General features: G+C 34.7%; 1 protein-coding gene across 8 annotated transcripts in view; it reads left to right on the top strand.

The window, feature by feature from the left end:
- SSBP2 (single stranded DNA binding protein 2) overlaps positions 1-20,416 on the top strand; it is a 336,738-nt gene that overhangs the window by 141,790 nt on the left and 174,532 nt on the right. For 7 of the 8 annotated variants that reach the window (XM_033179240.1, XM_033179242.1, XM_033179238.1 and 4 more), the window contains exon 4: positions 2,689-2,773. The exons of the other annotated variant lie outside the window; for it this stretch is intronic. In XM_033179240.1, the coding sequence (XP_033035131.1) occupies positions 2,689-2,773 (85 nt within the window). The remainder of the gene's footprint in view (positions 1-2,688; positions 2,774-20,416) is intronic. 8 annotated transcript variants of the gene reach the window in all.

Raw genomic sequence — 20,416 nt, forward strand, 5'->3', positions numbered from 1 at the left:
GGTGGTATTATACCACACAATATAGGTTGAGCATCCCTAGTCTGAAAACCTGAGATCTAAAATCTAGAACTTTTGAGTGCCAACATGAAACTCAAAGGAAATGCTTATTAGAGCCTTTTGGAATTTGGATTTTCAGATTTGGGATGCTCAACCACTAAGTATAAGTATAATTAAATATTTCAAAATCAAAAAAAAAAAAATTAAATCTGAAGCACTTCTGGTCCTTATCTAGAATGTCAGATAAGGGATTCTCAACCTTGTTTTATAAATAGGCAAAATATAATTGAACTTTCTAAAATGGGTGAAATTTTGAAATGTCTTTCCTACCTGTGATTCTTAGAAGGCAGAATATACATATGCTTAATAAAATAGATGGGGCATGTGTTAAAACTTGAATATCATAGCACTAAAACTAAATTTGTATTTAATTTTTAATTTTATCATTTAAATTTCATAACATATCCTAGATTATAATAGACTTAATTATGAAACTTTGCTGATGAGTGAGGCTTTTTTAAAATTGAAGATTTACTGATCTTTAAAATGATAGAATAGACATTGTAAATGTATGGAAAAGAATACACACTTGTCCTAGATACTAAAATATGGGACCTACCTAGCACAAGGCTTGCCATGAGACATATTTTTAAAGGAGCTATTTCTTTGCCTATGTAAAACAAGATCATGTATAAGCAATACAGGATTCTCAGAAACACCACCTATAAAATTATCCTGTTTTAGTCACTTGTTTTATAATCTCTAAGCTTGATCTTACAAACATTTGACCTTCCACTAAATCCATAAAGGCAAACATAAAAATAGAAGTAGAACAATGTTACTATTATAAGATAAATATTTAATTTAACTATATATTTAGAAATAATTATTTCTGATGTTTATTTAATAACTCTTAGGGTATACTCCAACAATAAATCAATAAATTATTTTCCCTCAGTCCATTGTGTGAGATAATCTTTTAAAAGTACTACAATGGAATTATAAAAGTAATGTAATTGGAATAATTTTCAAGAGAGGTCTTCTGTTACTTGAGTGGAAATTAGGGAAATTAGGAAAGAAGCAGAGATACTATATTGTTTGTCATGTAATACTGCATATAATATTCTTTGATTAAATACAGTTTAAAGACCACATTACAAAACTTTGGTTTTAAGATCTTTGAAGTTCTTTAAGAACATGATTGCAATACATTGTAATGCATAACACACCTGATCTAGGTGAAAAACGTTTAGCTGTATCCTTGTTTATCTATGGTTCTGATTATTCCCAGTAGGACTGCAAGGATTTCAGTTATAACTTTCACTACTTTCACTCTCCTGAAAATACTGAAATTTACTTAATTTTATTTTTATTATTTTCTCTTATTTATTGCTTACTATAGAAACTGAAAAGGAAATAATGTCGATACTCAGTTTTTCACATTTTTCCCCGCTGAGCGTAATCTTACTTTACTGAATTATGAACTTAACTTTGCATTGTAAGGCTTGCAGAATGTTTTCTCCTAGCTGAGAAGAGAGAGAGATCCAGACTACATGAATCTTTGAAGGTCGAAACAAAAAGTCTGGCTTCAATTTACCAAGTTTTGTTGTATCCTCATCGTGTGTGCCCTCACCACAGTGACCTGCCTTAAAAATATATATGCATTTTAAGCTTTTATGCAAACTAATTATAGTGTTGATATTATTGATAATATGCTTGTTATATGTCAGACACTGTGCATATATGGCATAATTTCATCTTCTCAAAAACCCCATTTTATAGAGGAGGAAATTGTGTTTCCTTAAGCAACTTGCTTAAGGGCTGTCACAGCTGGTAATCAGCAGGTCCGACTCTGTCTCAGATATGTCCTGCTCCAGTGCCTGTGCTCTTAACTACTTGTCTTAATCTACCTTCCACTTTTATAGAGTGGGAAATGTGGAATAAAAAAATAATTCTATTGATAATTATAATTGCCTTTATTTATAACCAACACTTTAAAACATTTGCTTTTCTGATTTTAGAATCCTTGCTTATGCTCATTATTAATTTAGTAATGGAAGGATGACCAGAGCCATATGTTTTGTAAGGAGCATAATTTTCCCCCCCATAGTTTGCTTCACTTCCCACTGTTCTTGAATAGGAGAAAAAAAGAGGTATTAGGATGTCTTTTCAAAGTTACTAAACTATTTTGGTAATTGCAGGGAAATGTACCATTTTTAAGAAAATATATTTGCTTAAACAATGTAATTTAATGGTCAAGGTATTGGCCTATGAGTTGGATAACAAAATTATCTTAAAAACATCAATGGACCACTTTATTCCTTAATTATTAAATTGGGATATTATTTACTGTTTCTATTCTTCATGGGAAAATAGTGGAAAGTATTACAGCTACTCCAATCAAGTGTTTTATATCACATAAACAGCCAATTATAAGAATGACAATTTTTAAATTATTGCTATAAAATTATTTTTTTAGGAAAGTCTTACTTAGCATTTCTGAAAGATGACTAGATGGTAACACTGTTATTGCATGAAGAGACTTGCCTGCATTTAAGTCTTTCAAATAAATATCTGTTCTGAAGATGAAACATTTTGTATAAAGAGAAACATGTCTTCTACTTTTGGAATTGTGATTTCTCATATTGGTGTTGTATGGTTTTCTTAATGTTACCATGATTACTTTTTTAGTGTATTTTGGGATCTCTACTGTGCAGCTCCAGAGAGACGTGAAACATGTGAACACTCAAGTGAAGCAAAAGCCTTCCATGATTATGTAAGTTAACATATAATTTTACAAAGTTATACTGTCATTTTTCTTTGTAACCACTGCTCTTAAAAAATACACTGGCTCATCTGTTGTTTTGGTACTTAAGAAATTGGTTAGTCTTTTTTTTCCTTGAAAAGTAGGCTCATAACTTTCTATTGAAAGGGACATTTGAGTCTTGTTAAAGCTTAGGATAAAGTGTAGGCCTAATTCTAAGCTATTAAAGAAATTTATCATCTTTAAGCATGTCTGATTTGGGAAATTTCAGATTTTATGAAAATTAAATATATAGTAATTTTTTTATTCTATGAAAACATTCATTATAAAATTTCTGTAAATGATAAATTCCTCCCTGACACATAAGATTTTTGATTAAATATAGAAATACTCTGTTATTCTCCGTTTGTAACTTTTGGTTGTATATCATAAGGCTAAATATCTTCCCTACTGAATTCACTTCCCCAAATAAAACTTACTGTGGATTAAAGGAAGTACCAGACAAGAGAGTAGAAGATTCTGTACAAAAATGAAAATGTAATTTTTTTTTTTTTTAATTCTTAAGGAACAGCAGTGGAGTGTCTCTGGCTTAAGCATTGTTTTTAGAAGAACTGCAAATCTGATTTTAGAGAGCTGATAGTATCAGAAAGTAGAACTGTGAAAAGAAAAAAAAACAGTAAAGATAAGAATGAGTAGATGGTATTATGAAGGGGCTGGGAAAACATGTTTGCAGAACTAACCATAAAAGAGTGACAGATTGAGTTTAAGATGGACGAAATCCAGTTTTCCTGGTTAAGAGGAAGTGAACTGGGGCTGGAGCCTGAGGAAACAACTGATAGTAAGTACCTAAAACTTAACCATAGGGATACTTGTCAAGTTTGTAGAGGCTAGCATCATTCTGTGTAAAAAGCCTTAAAAACCAGAACCAGCACTCAAAAGGGAAAAAAGACGTTGTTCCTCCAAGGAAAATAATTCAGCCTTAGACTGAAGAGTAGAAATGGCCAGAAGAATTATACCCTCCAAAATAGCATGAGGAAGAGCATGCAGACTTGTGGGAAGTGAAAATCTTGGTTATCTGGCAGGGACTGTGCAATTTTTTAAATGTATACTAACCTTATTCAAGTGAGAGTGCTTGTGATTACCTCATCTGACATTGATTGTACTCATAAAGCTTGATAGGCACTGAACAATAGCTCTTGGGAACAATGTGAGTGAAAGGGATGCTACTGCAAATAAAAAGTAGAGAAAAAGTAGTTAAGGCAGGGCCCAGGACATAGGATTTATCTGAACAACCTCATTTTCTTTTTTTACCGTTGATTGACAGAAGAAATAAAGTAGAGATCCACCCATGAAGAATATGAGGTATTGGATAGAGTGGGGTACCCCATCTCATCTATTCCTTACACTAAGAGATGCATGCCTTGATTTGGCCTGTCAGTTACGGGAGATGTTGTCTCCACTAATTTTGATGGCATTAGAGAGTGCTATAGGAGATACAATATGTGATAGCCTACATTTTAAGAAATTAATCATATAAATACTTTTCCAAAATTACATTCTGTAGAAAGATGTGCCCTACTGTTCAACATGGAGATCTTAAGGGGAAAAGTGAACTGATTTAGCAGCTCTTTCTAAAAGCATTAGATAAATGATCATCATTGTTGTCATAGTCACTTTCATCATCATCATCATTTTGCATTCACGAGACACTTTGAAAATTTCAAAGTATTCACATTTATTTCCTTTAGAAATACATTTAAATAAGTTTTGGAAATGAACATTAGCCAGAGGTAGGAGTAAAATTCGAGTAGATTTTAAAGGAGGAACAACCCCTTACCATGTAATTTGGTCCTTAGAAAATATAGTTTAGAAAAAAATCAGTATTTGAATTTTATAACTCATCATGAATATTAGCACATTGTATCAGATGTTTAATTTTAATTTAAATATTTTAAGAGATTTGATTTATTCTTGGATGCCATTTTTATTACATCTTAAAACCAATTTCTTTTCGTGGTAATACATCTCCGATTTGTTTTTTAATTGCAGGTTGGTGAAAAGATAGAGTTTGACCTACATGATTTTATATTACAATTGGATTTTTAAAAAATACATTAATTTCTTCTATGGTAATTTTCATGAATAGGATTTCCTAAATTCTTAATAGTAGATAATTTGTGAAAATGATTAACAAATTTATTTCTAACATGTAAATATAATAGTTTGAAAGACTTGGGGAAGAAAATGGAAAACACAGGAACAAACAATAAGATTCTGGTAAAATTCTAGAATGTTATATTCTGCATTTGAATTTATTACAGAATTACTTCTAAAATGGTAATATGTTTACCTCCTGAATTTTAAAATACTTTAATAATTTAACATAAAGTACTCAAGGAAGCATTCTAAAAAATACTTTCTGCAGTAGCTGCATTTTTAGCAGAATGTTCACTTGCATGTATAAATGTTTAAAATTAGTCTTATTATTTTATAGTTACTTCCTATCTATAAGATTGAATGAATATTGACAAACTACTTTTTAAAAGAATTACTGGAGGCATAATGAGGTAAATAATAAATAATTATGTTAATTTGAAATAGGCCAAAATGCTAAAATGACTATCTTTTGATATTGGGATACATGATTTTTATTTTTGTCTGTATATATTACTGTATTTTCCAAATATCTGCAATTATTAATTATTTCATTTTCAGGAAAGTTACTTTAAAACAGATGAAATTTCATCTTTCAGTGAGTTCTAATCACTCTTCTGAGATTGGAAACTAAAAACTTAATGAAATAAAATTTAAATTTACCATGTTACACGCACAGGCATTTAGCATTTCTTATGAAAGACATCTGTTGTTTTTTATATGTGCACATATTGAGAGACATCCATAAACTGAATAGTTGTAATTTTGAGCCATTCTAAAATTTATTTTTAACCACGTTACTGAGGTATGATTGACATACAAAAAACTGTACATATGTAATGTGTAAACTTGATGTGTTTGGAGATTAGTATGCACCCATGAAACCATCATCACAACAAATGCCATAAACTTATCTGTCACCTCCAAAAGTTCTTCTCCCCTTTTTGCTTTATTTTTTCCCTTTTGTGGTAAGAGTACTTAACATAAGATATACCCTCTTACGAAATTTTTAAGTATACAATATAGTATTGTTAATCATATGCCCTATGTTGTACAATGGATTTCCAGAATTTATTTATATTGTAAGACTAGAATTTTATATAGATATGGATTTCTGAAATCCATAAAGAAATAAATGAAGAAACTAATGTGGAAAAGAGAGAAACAGAACAGATGACTTTATTTAAAATTCATTTTATTGTAAAAATAATATTTTTTTTCAAAGTATGTATTTTAAACAAACATCATAAGCCCCTTTCTCTCACTGAAATATTTTAAAATTATAATCTAGTTTCTGGTAAATGTGAAAAGATGATAATGGAAAGATCTTTATTCCTTACTATTTTCATGCTGATGTTACACTGCCTGTGATTGCTGCCAATAGTACCAAAAAATTTAAAAAACATGATATTCTTTCAAAAATAGCATGCATTTTTAACTTATAATTGGAGATGTAAGATTCATAAAATTTATAACTTACTATGGAAAATGTAGAAATCATAGAAAATAAGTTAAAGCTTTTTTTAAGTAAAAATGTATCTAAATACCTTAGATTTGTAGAGCCACATTTTTATAGCCACTTCTTTACTTTTTACTTTTTATCCAGCTTCATTCAAAATGATTGTATTTTGGGCAACTTGGAAAAGTGAATATATCTCTTGCTTTTATTCTTTTCCCTTGGGTATGAAGGAAAGAAACAAAATATCATTAGCAAAACTCACCTTTCACTTACCCCAAACTATAGATTTGAATTATTGTGTTCTCTTGTTTTTGGTGGGGGTTGGCAACTGAGATTAGAGGTTTATATCTTTTTTAAATAAACAAAAGCCTCACAATTTCAAGTATTGTGTCTTTGATGGAATGTATACTATGAGATAAGTAATAGTTACTTAGCCAGAAATAATGGATAGAGCTATAATGATGTGACACTCTATTTTGTACTAACAAGAATAGGTTATCTGTGTGTGTGTGTGTGTGTGTGTGTGTGTGTGTGTGTGTGTTTGAGATGGAGTTTTGCTCTTGTTGCCCAGGCTGGAGTGCAATGGCATGATCTCAGCTCACCACAACCTTTGCCTCCCGGGTTCAAGTGATTCTCCTGCCTTAGCCTCCCGAGTAGCTGGGATTACAGGCCTGTGCCACCACGCCTGGCTAATTTTTGTATTTTTAGTAGAGATGGCATTTCTCCATGTTGGTCAGGCTGGTCTCGAATTCCCAACATCAGGTGATCTGCACGCTTTGGCCTCCCAAAGTGCTGGGATTACAGGTGTGAGCCATCACGCCCAGCTTAGGTTATTTATTTTCAGACTTCATGAAATGTCTATAAATTTTGTTACATTTATTTTTAGTGGTAATTTCTTTTATTCTACATATATGTCATATGCTTTCCATTGTCTCTTGGGTTTAAAATCACAAACAACTACTCTTATAATACAAGGAATTTTTGGCAGCCAGCCACAGTAGATAGATATTATCAGTTCCCGAAGATCAGGTGCTTTAAACTCTCTAGAAGGAAAGTCTCAGAATCTCTTGTAAAAGAAGGTACAGATATTTTCAAGGTGGTTTTAAAGTTTTTCTTATCAAAGTCAAACTTAACCTTAAAAATGTATACATTTGTTAATATCTTTTTAAAGAAGACAAGGGCACAACTACTAACAAATGTAACTATGCTGTGGGGAGGATTATCCTTGAGGGAAGTGATTTTGGTAGACATAATTTAGGATCATTCTTCTGACACAGATTTTCCTCAGTCACTTTGCAAGCTGGGAACCTCTGGCTGGTGATGCCACCTCCCCGCCAGGTCTTGCTCGACCATGCTGCCTGCCGCAGGAAGTGGTCCACCCACTCGGCCTGCCTGCACACCAGCTCAGTCTGTGGCTGGTCTGGGCATGTCCCAGCCCAACTGTGTTATAGCTTGTACCTGCATTTGGTAGTTCCTGAGTTCTTGTCCCACATCCAAGAAGAATGATAATACACTGACAATTGAAGGGTGAGAAGGGCAGAGAAGAATTTTGTTGAGCAATGAAACAGTTCTCAGTGGAGAGAGTATGCAAGGGTGGTTGAACACTTGCAATGAGGTGGTTTCTCTCCCAGTGTGGCTGAGCCCAGGGCTTTTATGGGCTCAGAATAGGGGAATGCATTCTGATTGGTTTGTGAGTATGCAAAAAAGGTTAAAGATGCCACTCAAGGAGGGGCACAACAGTGTAAAAAACCAATTCAGGTAGGGTAGGTGTATGTAAAATAATTGAATGCTGGGAATCAAGCAGAGAAAAATGTACCAAATGGGAAGACAGATTCTCAATCTAGTCTGTGGGTTTGACCTTTAGCTTGGCTTTCAGGCTTTAAACTGTCTTTGTCTTGGAGGTGGGGTTTCACCAGGGATGCACCAGGGAGGAGACATTTGTCTGCCTCCTCCCACTGTCACTTCTATCATTTGTTTATTAACTTTTTTTTGAAAACCTATTTATGTGCAAATTACTTGGATTGAAGCTACGGGAGGTGCAAAGATTTATAAAAATTTCCCCCTTGAGGGATTCATAATCTGTTTGGAAACGCACACGAGCTGTGTACATGAAGAGTTAACTGCTATGAGTGTAAACAGATAATAACCCTACACTATATAGGTTTAAATGCTGCAAATGTGCACTGGCTTTTGAATGATGACTAGGATTTGGATAAGAGAAGTACTGGGGAAGGTGTATCAGAGAGACTGGATGAAGTTGGAAAAATATAAGGTATATTTAAGGAACACTAAGCTGAGCTGTTTAACTAGAGTAGAAAAATCAAACACAGGATCAGTTCTTAGCTAACAGATGGTAGAATTTTAAAACCGTAAGGAGATTGTGAAATTATCCCACTTAAAAGTGGTTTCATGCTGAAGTCCCTGAATCCCTGGAGTATTGTGGAAGGGCCATAGATGGTGCTTAGGAATGAGAGAACACCCAATCATAGAGGTTCTTGGCTTCCTTCTCTTTTAACCAAAGCATTTCAGTTCTCCCCTGTCCAAATTCCTTCTATTTTCTCTTTCTAATTAAATTGAATCTCCATATAATCAGTTACCCATGACATAAATGACTCTTCTTTTTATCCTCTGTATTGTTGTTCTTTACCTCCATCTAGTTATCAAAACTTCCAAATCATTGCCTGAACACTGTCTTTTCCTCTGTAATCCCACTTTGGATGCCTTAGGTAACGTCTTCATCGTTTCCAAAAGCATTACAATAGCTATTTCTGCATCTGACTCAAACCCCCACCCCCATTCTAGAATTAAGGGTTCTTGGTAAACTCTTGAGTAATAATTTTCATTTAAAAAAATCTCTTTTATTCATTTACAACATCTCAATCCATTACAGTTCAAAAACTTTAAATAAAAAAGTTTGAAAACTGCTTATTTTAGTCATTTGAATAGATAAGAAATCTGGTACCTGGAGGGGTTAAGGACATGTCATTATTTAAAGACTGAGTGTGGTTTAACCACAAAAATTCAGGTTTTCCAATTTTTCATCTAGTACTTTTCCAACTACACTGGATGAAACTTTCGCTCCGTCTGCCATAGTCATTTTTTTAGCATATTCAAAAAATAGCAAATTATATTTTAGGATCATGAATCTGAGGGCATGATGAAGCCTGAAGAAAGACAAGGACTAAAGGCCAACGCAGTGAGGAGGCTATTCTAATAGTGTTGATATACGCTGAAAATTCAGCCCCTGAATTAAAGTGGTGACAGATAAAATGGAAAATAATGAATGAAAATTAAGAAGAAAAGAGATTGTCTAGTTGTAAGTACTGAGGAAGAGAGAAAGATTAAAAATAATTTGTAATTAATGTGGCTGATGATATGGACTTGTGATATGCTTAGCAGAAATCTGAAATTAGGGAGGAAGAACATAGAGAAAGTGGAATAAGGGATAAGAGTGGGTTAAATTAATGAAGTAGTAAAGGTAAAATAAGAATTGAGGCCTGGGGATAGAAAGGTGCGAAAAAGGCTCACATTTAAGGGGTGATAGGAAGGAAGAGACTAGCATGAAAACAAGGGAAAATGCAACTCAGTGAGAGGTAAATACTTACCACACTAGGTAGACTGACGTAGATAGCGTAACTGTTATGTTCTGTAACCCAGTACATTTCCCAAAGCTGTTCACTGTTTCAGAATGCTTCCAGCTTGAACTCTGCATCCCAGGGCAACTAATTTGTTTGGTGTGAACATACTATTTTGAGTACCTAAGATATTTAAAAGCTGTTTGTGGTTGTTGAAGCAAGACTTGAAACTCAAACTATGTCAATGGCTGAATGATTTTTATAGGGCACAACTTCATTTTAGAAGGTAGTCAAGTATTGTATAAGGGGGACAATTGGATTCAAATTTAGGAAAAAAATTAAATGGACTTAAATGATTCATGGCTTCTTCCAGAAGTTTTGGAAACTTAAATTAATAGGTAGGGAAATCTCTCAATGTATTAGCCCTTTCTTCATTGTAGCTGTATTTTAGCAAGCATGTATTGAATTACCAGTTAAGTAAAGAGCAGTGTAAAAATTCTCATACCTTAGGGAGGTAAGCATATTTAAAGACTGTAAAAATACATCATGTTCAATTTGATAGCCTAGTGGTTTGTACTTAGTTGGCACTCAATAAATATTTGATGAAAGAATGGCTGGATAAATGAAAGAATATACATTCTTCAGGCATACTATTTCTGAATGAGGTGCCCCCAATTCTGCGGGAACATTGTACCACTCTTATGTGATTCTTTCAGTATTACTTCTTGCTTTCCTTTGATTGTTGTCTTGTCCTGCTTATCACCTTAGCTCAGCCCTCATTCTCATCATTATCCTATTTTTGCCATCCCTAAGAGAGATATGAGAAGGGAAAATAAAGGAAAATACCTTAGAAATGAGGTCATATTATAGTTTTTATTATGGACAAAAGCCCAAATACATAAAGGAAATAGAAAGTCTTCAGGTATCACAAAATGACGTCTGTCTTCTTTACAATAGTACGCCTTAATTCAGTGTGTATATTAGAAACTATGAGGATATTTTCCATATGCAAATCTTATCACAGCCATAATACACAAGGCTGGCTTTTTACTTTTTTCTTTAGCCTGGAATATTCTTGTGAAACAACATTGGGAGCTTGCTGTAAGTTAAATCTGTGGGACCTATTTCATCATAGGCCACCTACCTATATAGCCTTATCTTTTCCAGACCAGTAATATAACCAGTGATCTTTTCTTTCCATTGTCAGTTTTTCCTCTCAGAGGCCTATGCTTTTCTTTATGTGTAGGATTCTAACTTCATTCACTACAGAGAAATACAAGAGGTAACAATAACACTGGGAAGGCTAAAGAGGATTGGGAAGCTCAACAAGATTTTACATTTGGAATGTAAATGGAAGCTACCTGTTTTTGTTTTCACATTCACATTCTTATTTATTTAGGAAGTTATGGGGAGAGTCAAATGGGTGGGACATTGTAAGTTCCCAAATCATTGTAAGAATGATTTAGAATACCTTCTTGCTTAATTTCTATCTTGTCTGGATGAGAGTTCAGACATCTTTGAGTTCAGACCACGATAGGATTGACCTGGCACCACTGCTATGTCTGGTAAAACTTGTGGTGTCCTTGGAGCCCTCTCACTTTTTAAATGGTCTCTCTGGGAGGTCACAATGAATGGGAGGGCACTTTCCTAGCTGGCCTCAGAAGTTCTCCCAGCTATTCAGCTGCCTTTTACTGCTTAGTTTTCATCAGCTTTTCACTTGCTGGGACTTTCAGACTAATTCTGCCTTTGAGAGAAACTAGGCTTTTGTGTTATTGAATGTTTGGGTTTAGTTTCTTCAGTGCCTCTGAGGTTTTAATAGCAGGTGTTACTTAGGGAACTTTCTTGCTTTTTAATACTAGTTTCCTTCAGTTATTCTTAGTCAGCTGCTAGATTCTCCTGAGTCAAAATTGTGCATCTAGTTGGGTGAATTTCTCTTTCTTATCTGAGAGATGCTCATTTCCAGAATAAAATGATTTGTGCCTTTGCTCAGGGACCAACCTGTTTGGATCTGTTTCCCAGATACTCTTTGAATCTGTTCTCAACCTTTTTTCCCCCATTTAAATTCTATTAAACAGTAGTCAACTTTGACAGTTTCCACCAGGGAGAAAAGTTAGGTTTTCTTCTAATATTTCTGCTTCTGCCTCTGAGAGCTCTCCCGTCATTCAGGGGAAAAACCAAGCTCTGCCTCTTAGTGAGTACTATCCCAGTGAAATTGTGAGACTGGCTTTCAGTGCTTTGCCTGGTATGCTTTTCATTCAAACTACTAAGTTAAAATGTTTTTCCCTTCTTTTTTCTTAATTTTCAAAGTGTTAAAGTAATAGCAAGACTAAATTGAAACAAATAAATTATCTCAGTAAATTACTCTGAAGTTAAAAAATCCTAGTAGGATTTTTCCCCTTATTTTAGGAAGTTTATGAAGTGATAATTGCATATAGTAATTCAAACATATGTATAGTTCTTATAGGTTTTTAGCCCCTGTCTGGTGCAAAGGGCAGCAGTTGCTTACCTCACTCATTGAAAGACTAGAATAGTAATAAAGGGAGATGGTTAGGGAACTAGAATTGATTTATTTAATTTAGATTGTTAAAAGAAAGACATTTAGGACTTTTAAAGTTGAACTGCAATTCCTGTGAAGCCCTTTTAATTTTTTTGTACTGACAATGGAAGTTAATTAGAAATCTAAAGAAGGAATAATTTATCATGTCATTAAATATTTCTAGAGAAAAAATTTGTGCATATTTTTTCTTGTGTAAAGTATAAGAAGATAGACTCTGTACTTATTTTACTATAGTAGGGCTGTCAAGAATAAGAACATAAGAACTCTGTTGAGGGAGTCAGTGAATTGAATCAGTTAAAACAGATTTATAAGGGTAAACAGTGATTCAGTTTAAGGTTTTAATTTTTGTAATTTAGATATTCTAAGCTAGTAGGGAAAAATACTTTTCAATTAAACTGGTCCAAAATATTTAAAAATAAGCAAAAAGTAAATTTTTGTGAAATTTGAAATCTTTGGGGAGTTTCATTTAACAAATTTCTCAAGTAGTATTTTCAGTTTCAATGGAAAATACACTATCTTATAACATGTTACATGTTCAATAACATCTAAAATTATCCCTTAGTGCCTCTAAAACATATGAAACATTTAAGTTTTAAAGAAAGTAACATTTTGTTTTGTATTATGAATTGAAACACTTAATTTTTAAGGTCTTTGCTGCCACTTTATCTGGAAGTGACATCATGGTAGCCTTGTGGCCAAATTGAACTTATTCTGGATATTAAAAATGTAAGCAAGACATGCAAGCTGATGCATCATGTTTATATTTGACAGATAATTAGTTCATACAGTTTAAATTACCATACCTATCTTCTTTCTTTTTCTCTAGGGGGAATGAAAGATTTCTTTTTGTCTTAGATCAGCTAAAAATTTTTAGAATGCAGAAGGATAAATTGGAACTTGCTCCCTACTAGTCGTGTCCTCAGTCCACGAAAAGAAAAGAAAAACTTTTTCTTTTAATAAGAAAAAGTACCTCAGTCCCATTTCCTTATTAAAGTTGATTTTCTCATGGGTTTTCCTACCATTACTGTGATGTGGTCAGTACAAAGCACACCACTTTTTGGCTAATTTAGTTAATGATGATTTGATAAGAGTGAGTGTAAACATTTAAGAATTTCTTTTCAGGTTACATGGCAAGTGATTTGCTAGGAAAAATCTTGTTCTTTTTTGCTGTATAAAGAGCATAGGACCACTGTAGGAAAAAAAAAAAAAAAAAAGAAAAGTCATGAGGCCATCACTATAGCTATGCCAGCAGGCCTGAAAACCTTTTATCTCGTGTAAATGAGATTGCTAAAGAACTTTACAATGATCCACTTCCCCTTAATGCATAGTAAATATATAATTTTTTCTTTATGATTTTCTTAATAACATTTTCTTTTCACAGCCTGTATTTTTCTAAGTAGCCTGCTCACCTGTTACACTTCTTGGAATGTCAGTAGTACAGAGTAACATGTATTTTTTCCCTCAGTGCAATGTGGTCAATTATTTTCAATGATGGTTTGCATATATTTTGTTTTGTTTTGTTTGAGACGGAGTCTCGCTCTGTTGCCCAGGCTGGAGTGCAGTGGCTGGATCTCAGCTCACTGCAAGCTCCGCCTCCCGGGTTCACGCCATTCTCCTGCCTCAGCCTCCCGAGTAGCTGGGACTACAGGCGCCCGCCATCTCGCCCAGCTAGTTTTTTGTATTTTTTAGTAGAGACGGGGGTATCACCGTGTTAGCCAGGATGGTCTTGATCTCCTGACCTCGTGATCCGCCCGTCTCGGCCTCCCAAAGTGCTGGGATTACAGGCTTGAGCCACCGCACCCGGCCGTCATAATTTTCTAGTATCTTTTGAGAAATGATTTTAATACATTATTTTTATGTTATGTATTACTGTCACTTTAGAATAGTTGTCATTAGTTTAAGCCTCAACAGTTTTTACCTTGAGCCTGATCAATATTTTCATATCCATTGTGGCTTTTTATCTTTTCCAAAGATGGTGAGAGTACTTGCCATGCAACATGCTCCTCTGCAATGTGATCATGCCAGTCTGCTGAATCTAGACTGGTCTTAATGACTTGCTTGTAATAGAATGGAGTGGAAGTGATGGTATGTAACTTCTGAGGCTGGGTCAGAAGAAGCCTTGAGGCTTTTTCTTTGGTCTCTTGGAATGCTTTCTGGCTGTGCCTTCTTGCTGTGTCTTAAAACCATGTCACCATTCTGTGGTAAGTCCAGTCCCAAATAAACAGTTTAAGCCTTCCAGTAACATGAGCCTAGCCTTCTAATCATCTGAGCCTGGGCACTAGCCACCTGAGTGGAGAAACCCCTTGCATCTTCACAAATGAGCAGACATTATGGAGTCTGCAGAGACAGTCATTATTATCTCCGTTCACTGTCCAGTGTCCTAAACTGGAGAACCCATGAGCATAATAAAAGGTTATTTTTTTCTACCACTAAGTTTGGGATGGTTTGTTATACAGCAATAGATAATCATAACAGAATTTAATATTGGAAGTGGGGTGTTGCTGTAACAAAACCTAAAGTGCATGGGACCAGCTGGTGGGTGGAAAGACTGTTCGTGAAGCTTGGAAGGGACTCGTGGAGACTGATGGTGAGGGATTGAAAGACAGTAATGACAGTGTTACTTGATACTGGAAGAAGATCTCTGTTATCTAGTGGTAGCAAATTTTGCAAAACCGTCACTCAGGGTAACATGGAAAATAGAAAATGAACCAGTGGACCACTAATGAAATTATGGATTTGCAAAGGAGATTCCCAGGCAGAATATCTAAAGTGTCAGCTGTTTCTTTTAGTCTTGTCTCATGATACATGGATAGAGAAAACTGAACTACAAACAGAATTCTTGTTTTCAAACAAAGGATTCTAAAACAAAAAAGGGCCTCAGAACAAAGGTCAAATGCAGAGCAGAGTTAGGAAAATGTGGTCTCAGGGCAGAGAAGAAACTAAGGTGTAACTATAAAACCTTTAAGTCCTCAGAGATGTGAGGTGGTGCCTCATAGAACCTTTCAGACACACAAAAGGCCATCCAAGTATCTTTAGGGCATGCCTCCTAGTTCCTCTCTGTTAAGCAAAAGGGCTTCTAATAATCTTAAGGGCTTTATTCCACAGCAGCCTCACAGGGAGCCCAAGGTAGAGAAGGACTTTGGCCTGAATGAGTGGATTTATAAATTGATGCATAGAAACATATAAAGTTTTAAAAATAATTATAAGTTGAGGCATAGAAACCTATAAAGTTTTTTAAAAGAATTATATTAGCCTGGACTAAGAGGGACCAAGACTACACAAATTGAAAAGAGGCTCTTGGATACCCAAACTTCTATAAGCAGAAAACAAGCTGAGAAACTCAGTCGCAAACATGGGCTACTTTTTTTATGGAAAAGGAAGCATGACTCAGAAGAACACAGAGAAGTACTTTCACTGAGTAGGACTGGGCTCTGATCAAGGTACTGGTTACATGTGTCCTTCTGTATATCAGAATTATTATAAACTGGTAACATTGACATGCTTCCTGTTTCCTCCTATGCACCAGTCACCTTTTTGAAAGGGAGTTTCTATTGAAATTATCTTGTCCCTGAATAAGTAGGTGTTTTGGATGTGTGGGAGGCAGAGAATTTGTCTCTTTAGTTCACTGGTCTTCAGATTGAGAGGAATGGTACTTCACGTGCAGTACCCAAGAACTTCATTTGCATCTTAACCTGATTTAGGTGATTAGATCCTGGACTTTGAACTAATGCTGTAATTAGGAAGATGCTTAGGTGATTATGGGGACGGGGCGAGTATATTTTATATTGGGAGGGTTGTGAATTATTGTGGTCACAGAGCAAATTGTGCCAAATTGACATGTTTTATTAAACTTTTTACTTTGAGATAATTGTAGATTCACATGCAGTTGTAAGAAATAATACAGAGAGATCTCATGTACCTTTTCCCTAGTTCCCCTAATGGTAAAATATTGCAAAACTCCAGTACAATAACTGTACCAGGATATTGACCTTTATGTAATCTACTGATCTTACTCATATTTTCCCAGTTTTACTTGTACTTGCGTGTGTGTATTTAGTTTTGTGTGATTTTTATCATATATGTAGGTTTATAAATCCCCTACCTCAGTCAAGATACAAAACCACAAGGATCCTCCTGTTTTTTTTATATTCACAGCCGCCTTACCAACTTGTTCCTAACCCCTACCTGATTGATTTTTATTACAGCGTTAGCTCACATTATAAATGTAGATACACTTAGAAAAAATGGAATGTATGTTATATACAGGAGTGTGTTATTAAATTGAGTCATGTAAATTACCAAAAAGGCCTTCCATTTAGAGATATGTAATGGTTGACTTTTCCAAATTGAGAATTTATCTGTTAGTAAACAACTAGTATATTGGTAAAGACTAATTAAGCTTACTATTTTTTGCTGCTGTTCAGGATGGTTTAAAGCACTGATATAAGTACTTCATGTCAGTTGTATAGGTAGATTGGGTAATAGTGTAATGCCTTTTGCTTTCATATATAAGACTATACCCTAAATGATGAAATCTTTATTCTATATTGTTTAGCATATTCAGTCAAAGGTAACCAACTCTGAAAAGTTATAAAGAAGGCATTTCTAAAGGAAAGAATTGCCTTTCTGTATTACTTTAATATTTATTCTACTCTGTTATTTTGTTGCTATAGTAAGAAAAATAGATAAAAATCACTTGTAAGGAATTTAGTGTTATTTCTTTAGATGGTTTTTATTTTAAAATTTTTATCAAATTATTTCTGGCTTCTCCTTTCCTTTTTTCATTTATCTTAGGTATTCAGTTGTTCTTTACAATTTTTTCCTGTGATTCTGAATTATTTATCACAATGCCAGAATTTTTATGGAACATCAGTGTGAATTTTCTTTTCTTTCTTTTTGGAGACAGAGTCTTGCTCTGTCGCAAAGGCTGGAGTGCAGTGGCATGATCTCAGCTTACTGCAACCTCTGTCTCCTGGGTTCAAGCGATTCTTCTGCCTCAGCCTCCTGAGTTAGCTGGAACTACAGGTGCATGCCACCACACCCAGCTAATTTTTGTATTTTTAGTAGAGACAGAGTTTTACCATATTGGCCAGGCTGGTCTCGAACTCCTGACCTCATGATCCGCCCGCCTTGGCCTCCCAAAGTGCTGGGATTACAGGCGTGAGCCACCACGCCCGGCCTTATTTTCTAACTAAAATGTGTGTAGGATCTTTAGCTTTGTAAAGCTTTAGCATGTTGTTTGCATTATTTGTGATCCACAGGTAGAAATATCTAAAAATTATTATTATATGTTATTTATCTTATTTCTAGCATTTAATCTACATCTTCTGTTACATTTAACAAGGCAGTTAGATCTTCTTAACCACCCTCTTTTAAAAATTTGCTTTTTCTTTAATTAAAAAAATAACATTTATTGGCATTGCTGGGCACAAGCCTAGGTGTCAAAGAGACAGAAATAAAACAGAGTCCAGACTTTGACAAGACTCTAATAAGGGAGACAAGTCAACAGATAATTACAATAAAATGTGCCCTAACAGAAAAACACAGCATATTATGGAAACATTTGTTGAGGGTGAACTTTAGTTAAATTTAGCCTACAGAGGTGAAGGAAGGCTTCCAGGAGGAGCTTAGGGGGAGTTCAGAATTTGTTAAGCTTCATGAATGCAGAAAAATTGAGGCCTCATTCCCCTCTGCATCCACACTACCTTCTATGATGGCCAGAATATAGTGGGCCCTTGATACATATTTAATGATTATTTGAAAAGCAGAGATGTCAGAGCTGAATTTTGAAGGAAGGTTTTGGAGTCAGTTGAGTGAAAGAACGCTGTTTTAGACAGAGGGATCAGCGGGTGCAAAAGGCACGTGTCTTTGGTAAAATCCCTTCCTGAGCCTAAGACCCTCAGACTTTACCAAGGACAATCAATCTCAATCAGTTTCTCCCTCTTTCTCTCTAGGATCAGCAGACTGTGACTACTGTCTGTTGTTTCCAAGCAAATTGCTGCAAGGATTTCTGTGGCTCCTCCCAGAAGCTAGATAATAAAACATATAGTATTTTTAAAAATATCTGTGAAAAGACTCCCTTGGGCTAAAAATATTGCTTATTTCTTTTGTTAAAATGTTTTTATCAAAGAATAGGGGAAAAATAGAAACTTGCTCTTTTCAGAGCTGAAGAGCCTAAGAATGATATAATTGGATTCACCATTGACTCTTAATTAATGATATGTGAGTATTGTGATTGGCTAACAAGCTTAGCTTACAATTTCTGGCCTGGGAAAAAAAGAGGTTGGGTATTCGTCATCCTTCCCAGTGGTCCCACTGGCAGAGGCTCAGTTTCAGTTATTGGGTAGTCCTTTTGTTATACATCCCCAAATGCCAGTTCCACTGTGGGGTTCAGCGCCCTTAGATGATTTAAGACTATTATTCTTCTCAGAATTATAAAAGCAGCAATGGTAATACTAGGTTAGTCTTCATGCTGCACTAAAGAATAAAGACAGAGTCAGATTTTTTGCATTTTTCACAGGAGAGGAGTTAGTTTTTTTAAATTAAGAATCAAAGTAGGGTCTAGCCCAGAGGAAAGCATATCTAGTTTTGGTAATTCATAAACCATTATAGAATGAAGAATAAGTATGCCATTTTAAGGGTTTTCTTGCTACTTGACATGGCTAGAACAAAAGGTATGAGGGAGAATGCTGTGAGATAAGACTGGATAAACAGGCAGAGCCTGGATCAGAGAGGATTTGAGGACCCAATTAAGAAGTTTTGATTTTCCTTGATGGCAAATGGGAACAGATAAGGATTTTGACTTCACAGAGGGAGCAACATGATCAGATTTGTGCTTTATAAAAATTTAGTACTTCAAAGGTATCACTCCATTGTGTTCTGTATGGCAAATTTTATAAGAAGTTTGTGGTAATTCCTATCATTGTTCCTCTGTATGTAATATGTCTTTTTGAAAAATTTTCTGACTAATAAGATTTTCTTTTTGTCTTGGGGGATTTTAATATGAAATATCTAGGTGTGATTTTGTTCCCTGCTTGATATTTTCTGAGTAAGTTGAATCTGTGGTTTATCATCTTTTATTAATTTTGGAAAATTCTCGGCTATTATGTCTTCAAATATTTTTTCTGTCCTCTTGTTTCTATTTAGTTGTTGTTGTTTATAGTTATGTTAGTCTGTTTGCTGTTGTCCTGTAACTCTTGAATGATCTGTGCCCTTTTTTAATTCTCACTTTTTTTCCTCTGTGTTTCAGTTTGAGTACTTTTTATCAACCTATTTCCAGAGTCACTGATGTTTTCCTCACTCTGTTGAGTTTACTAATGAGTTTGTCAAAGGCAGTCTTCATCTTTGTTACTGTATTTTTTATTTCTATCATTTCATTTTATTTTCTTTTACAGTTTCTCTCTGTGGAAGTTTCCCATTTATTCATGCTTGTGGTCCACCTTTTCTATGAGAATCTTCAATGTATTAGTCGTAAATATTTTAAGCCTCCTATCTGATAGTTCCAATAACTTTGATAACTTTGTCATATCAGTGTTTATATGTATTTGTCTGTTGACAGTGTGTGGTTTTTATTTCGTGCTTTCTTGGTATGTCTTGTACTTTTTGGTTGAAAGATTAACATCTTCTATATAGCAGTAGAAACTAAGGTAAATTTTATTATGCCTAGAAATTGGCATGCCTCCTCTTTTTCTGGTTCTTTAACGTGTGAGGAGAGCAGTTAAATTAATCTAGTCAAGGGCTGAGCTGGGCTTGGGTTTTGTTGTTGCTTTAATATCAGTGTACCACAAGTTTCAAATTTCTCTAGCATTATCTTGTGTTTAGATGGAGGCTGGTTTCCTAGAGGGTTTTACTCAATCTGTGATCTGCCTTCAACTCCGGCTTCTTGATTTGCTTCTGAAGAGGGTCTCTTC

The sequence above is a fragment of the Trachypithecus francoisi genome, unplaced genomic scaffold (assembly GCF_009764315.1).
Source record: "Trachypithecus francoisi isolate TF-2019V2 unplaced genomic scaffold, Tfra_2.0 Lachesis_group2, whole genome shotgun sequence".
NCBI lineage: Eukaryota > Metazoa > Chordata > Mammalia > Primates > Cercopithecidae > Trachypithecus > Trachypithecus francoisi.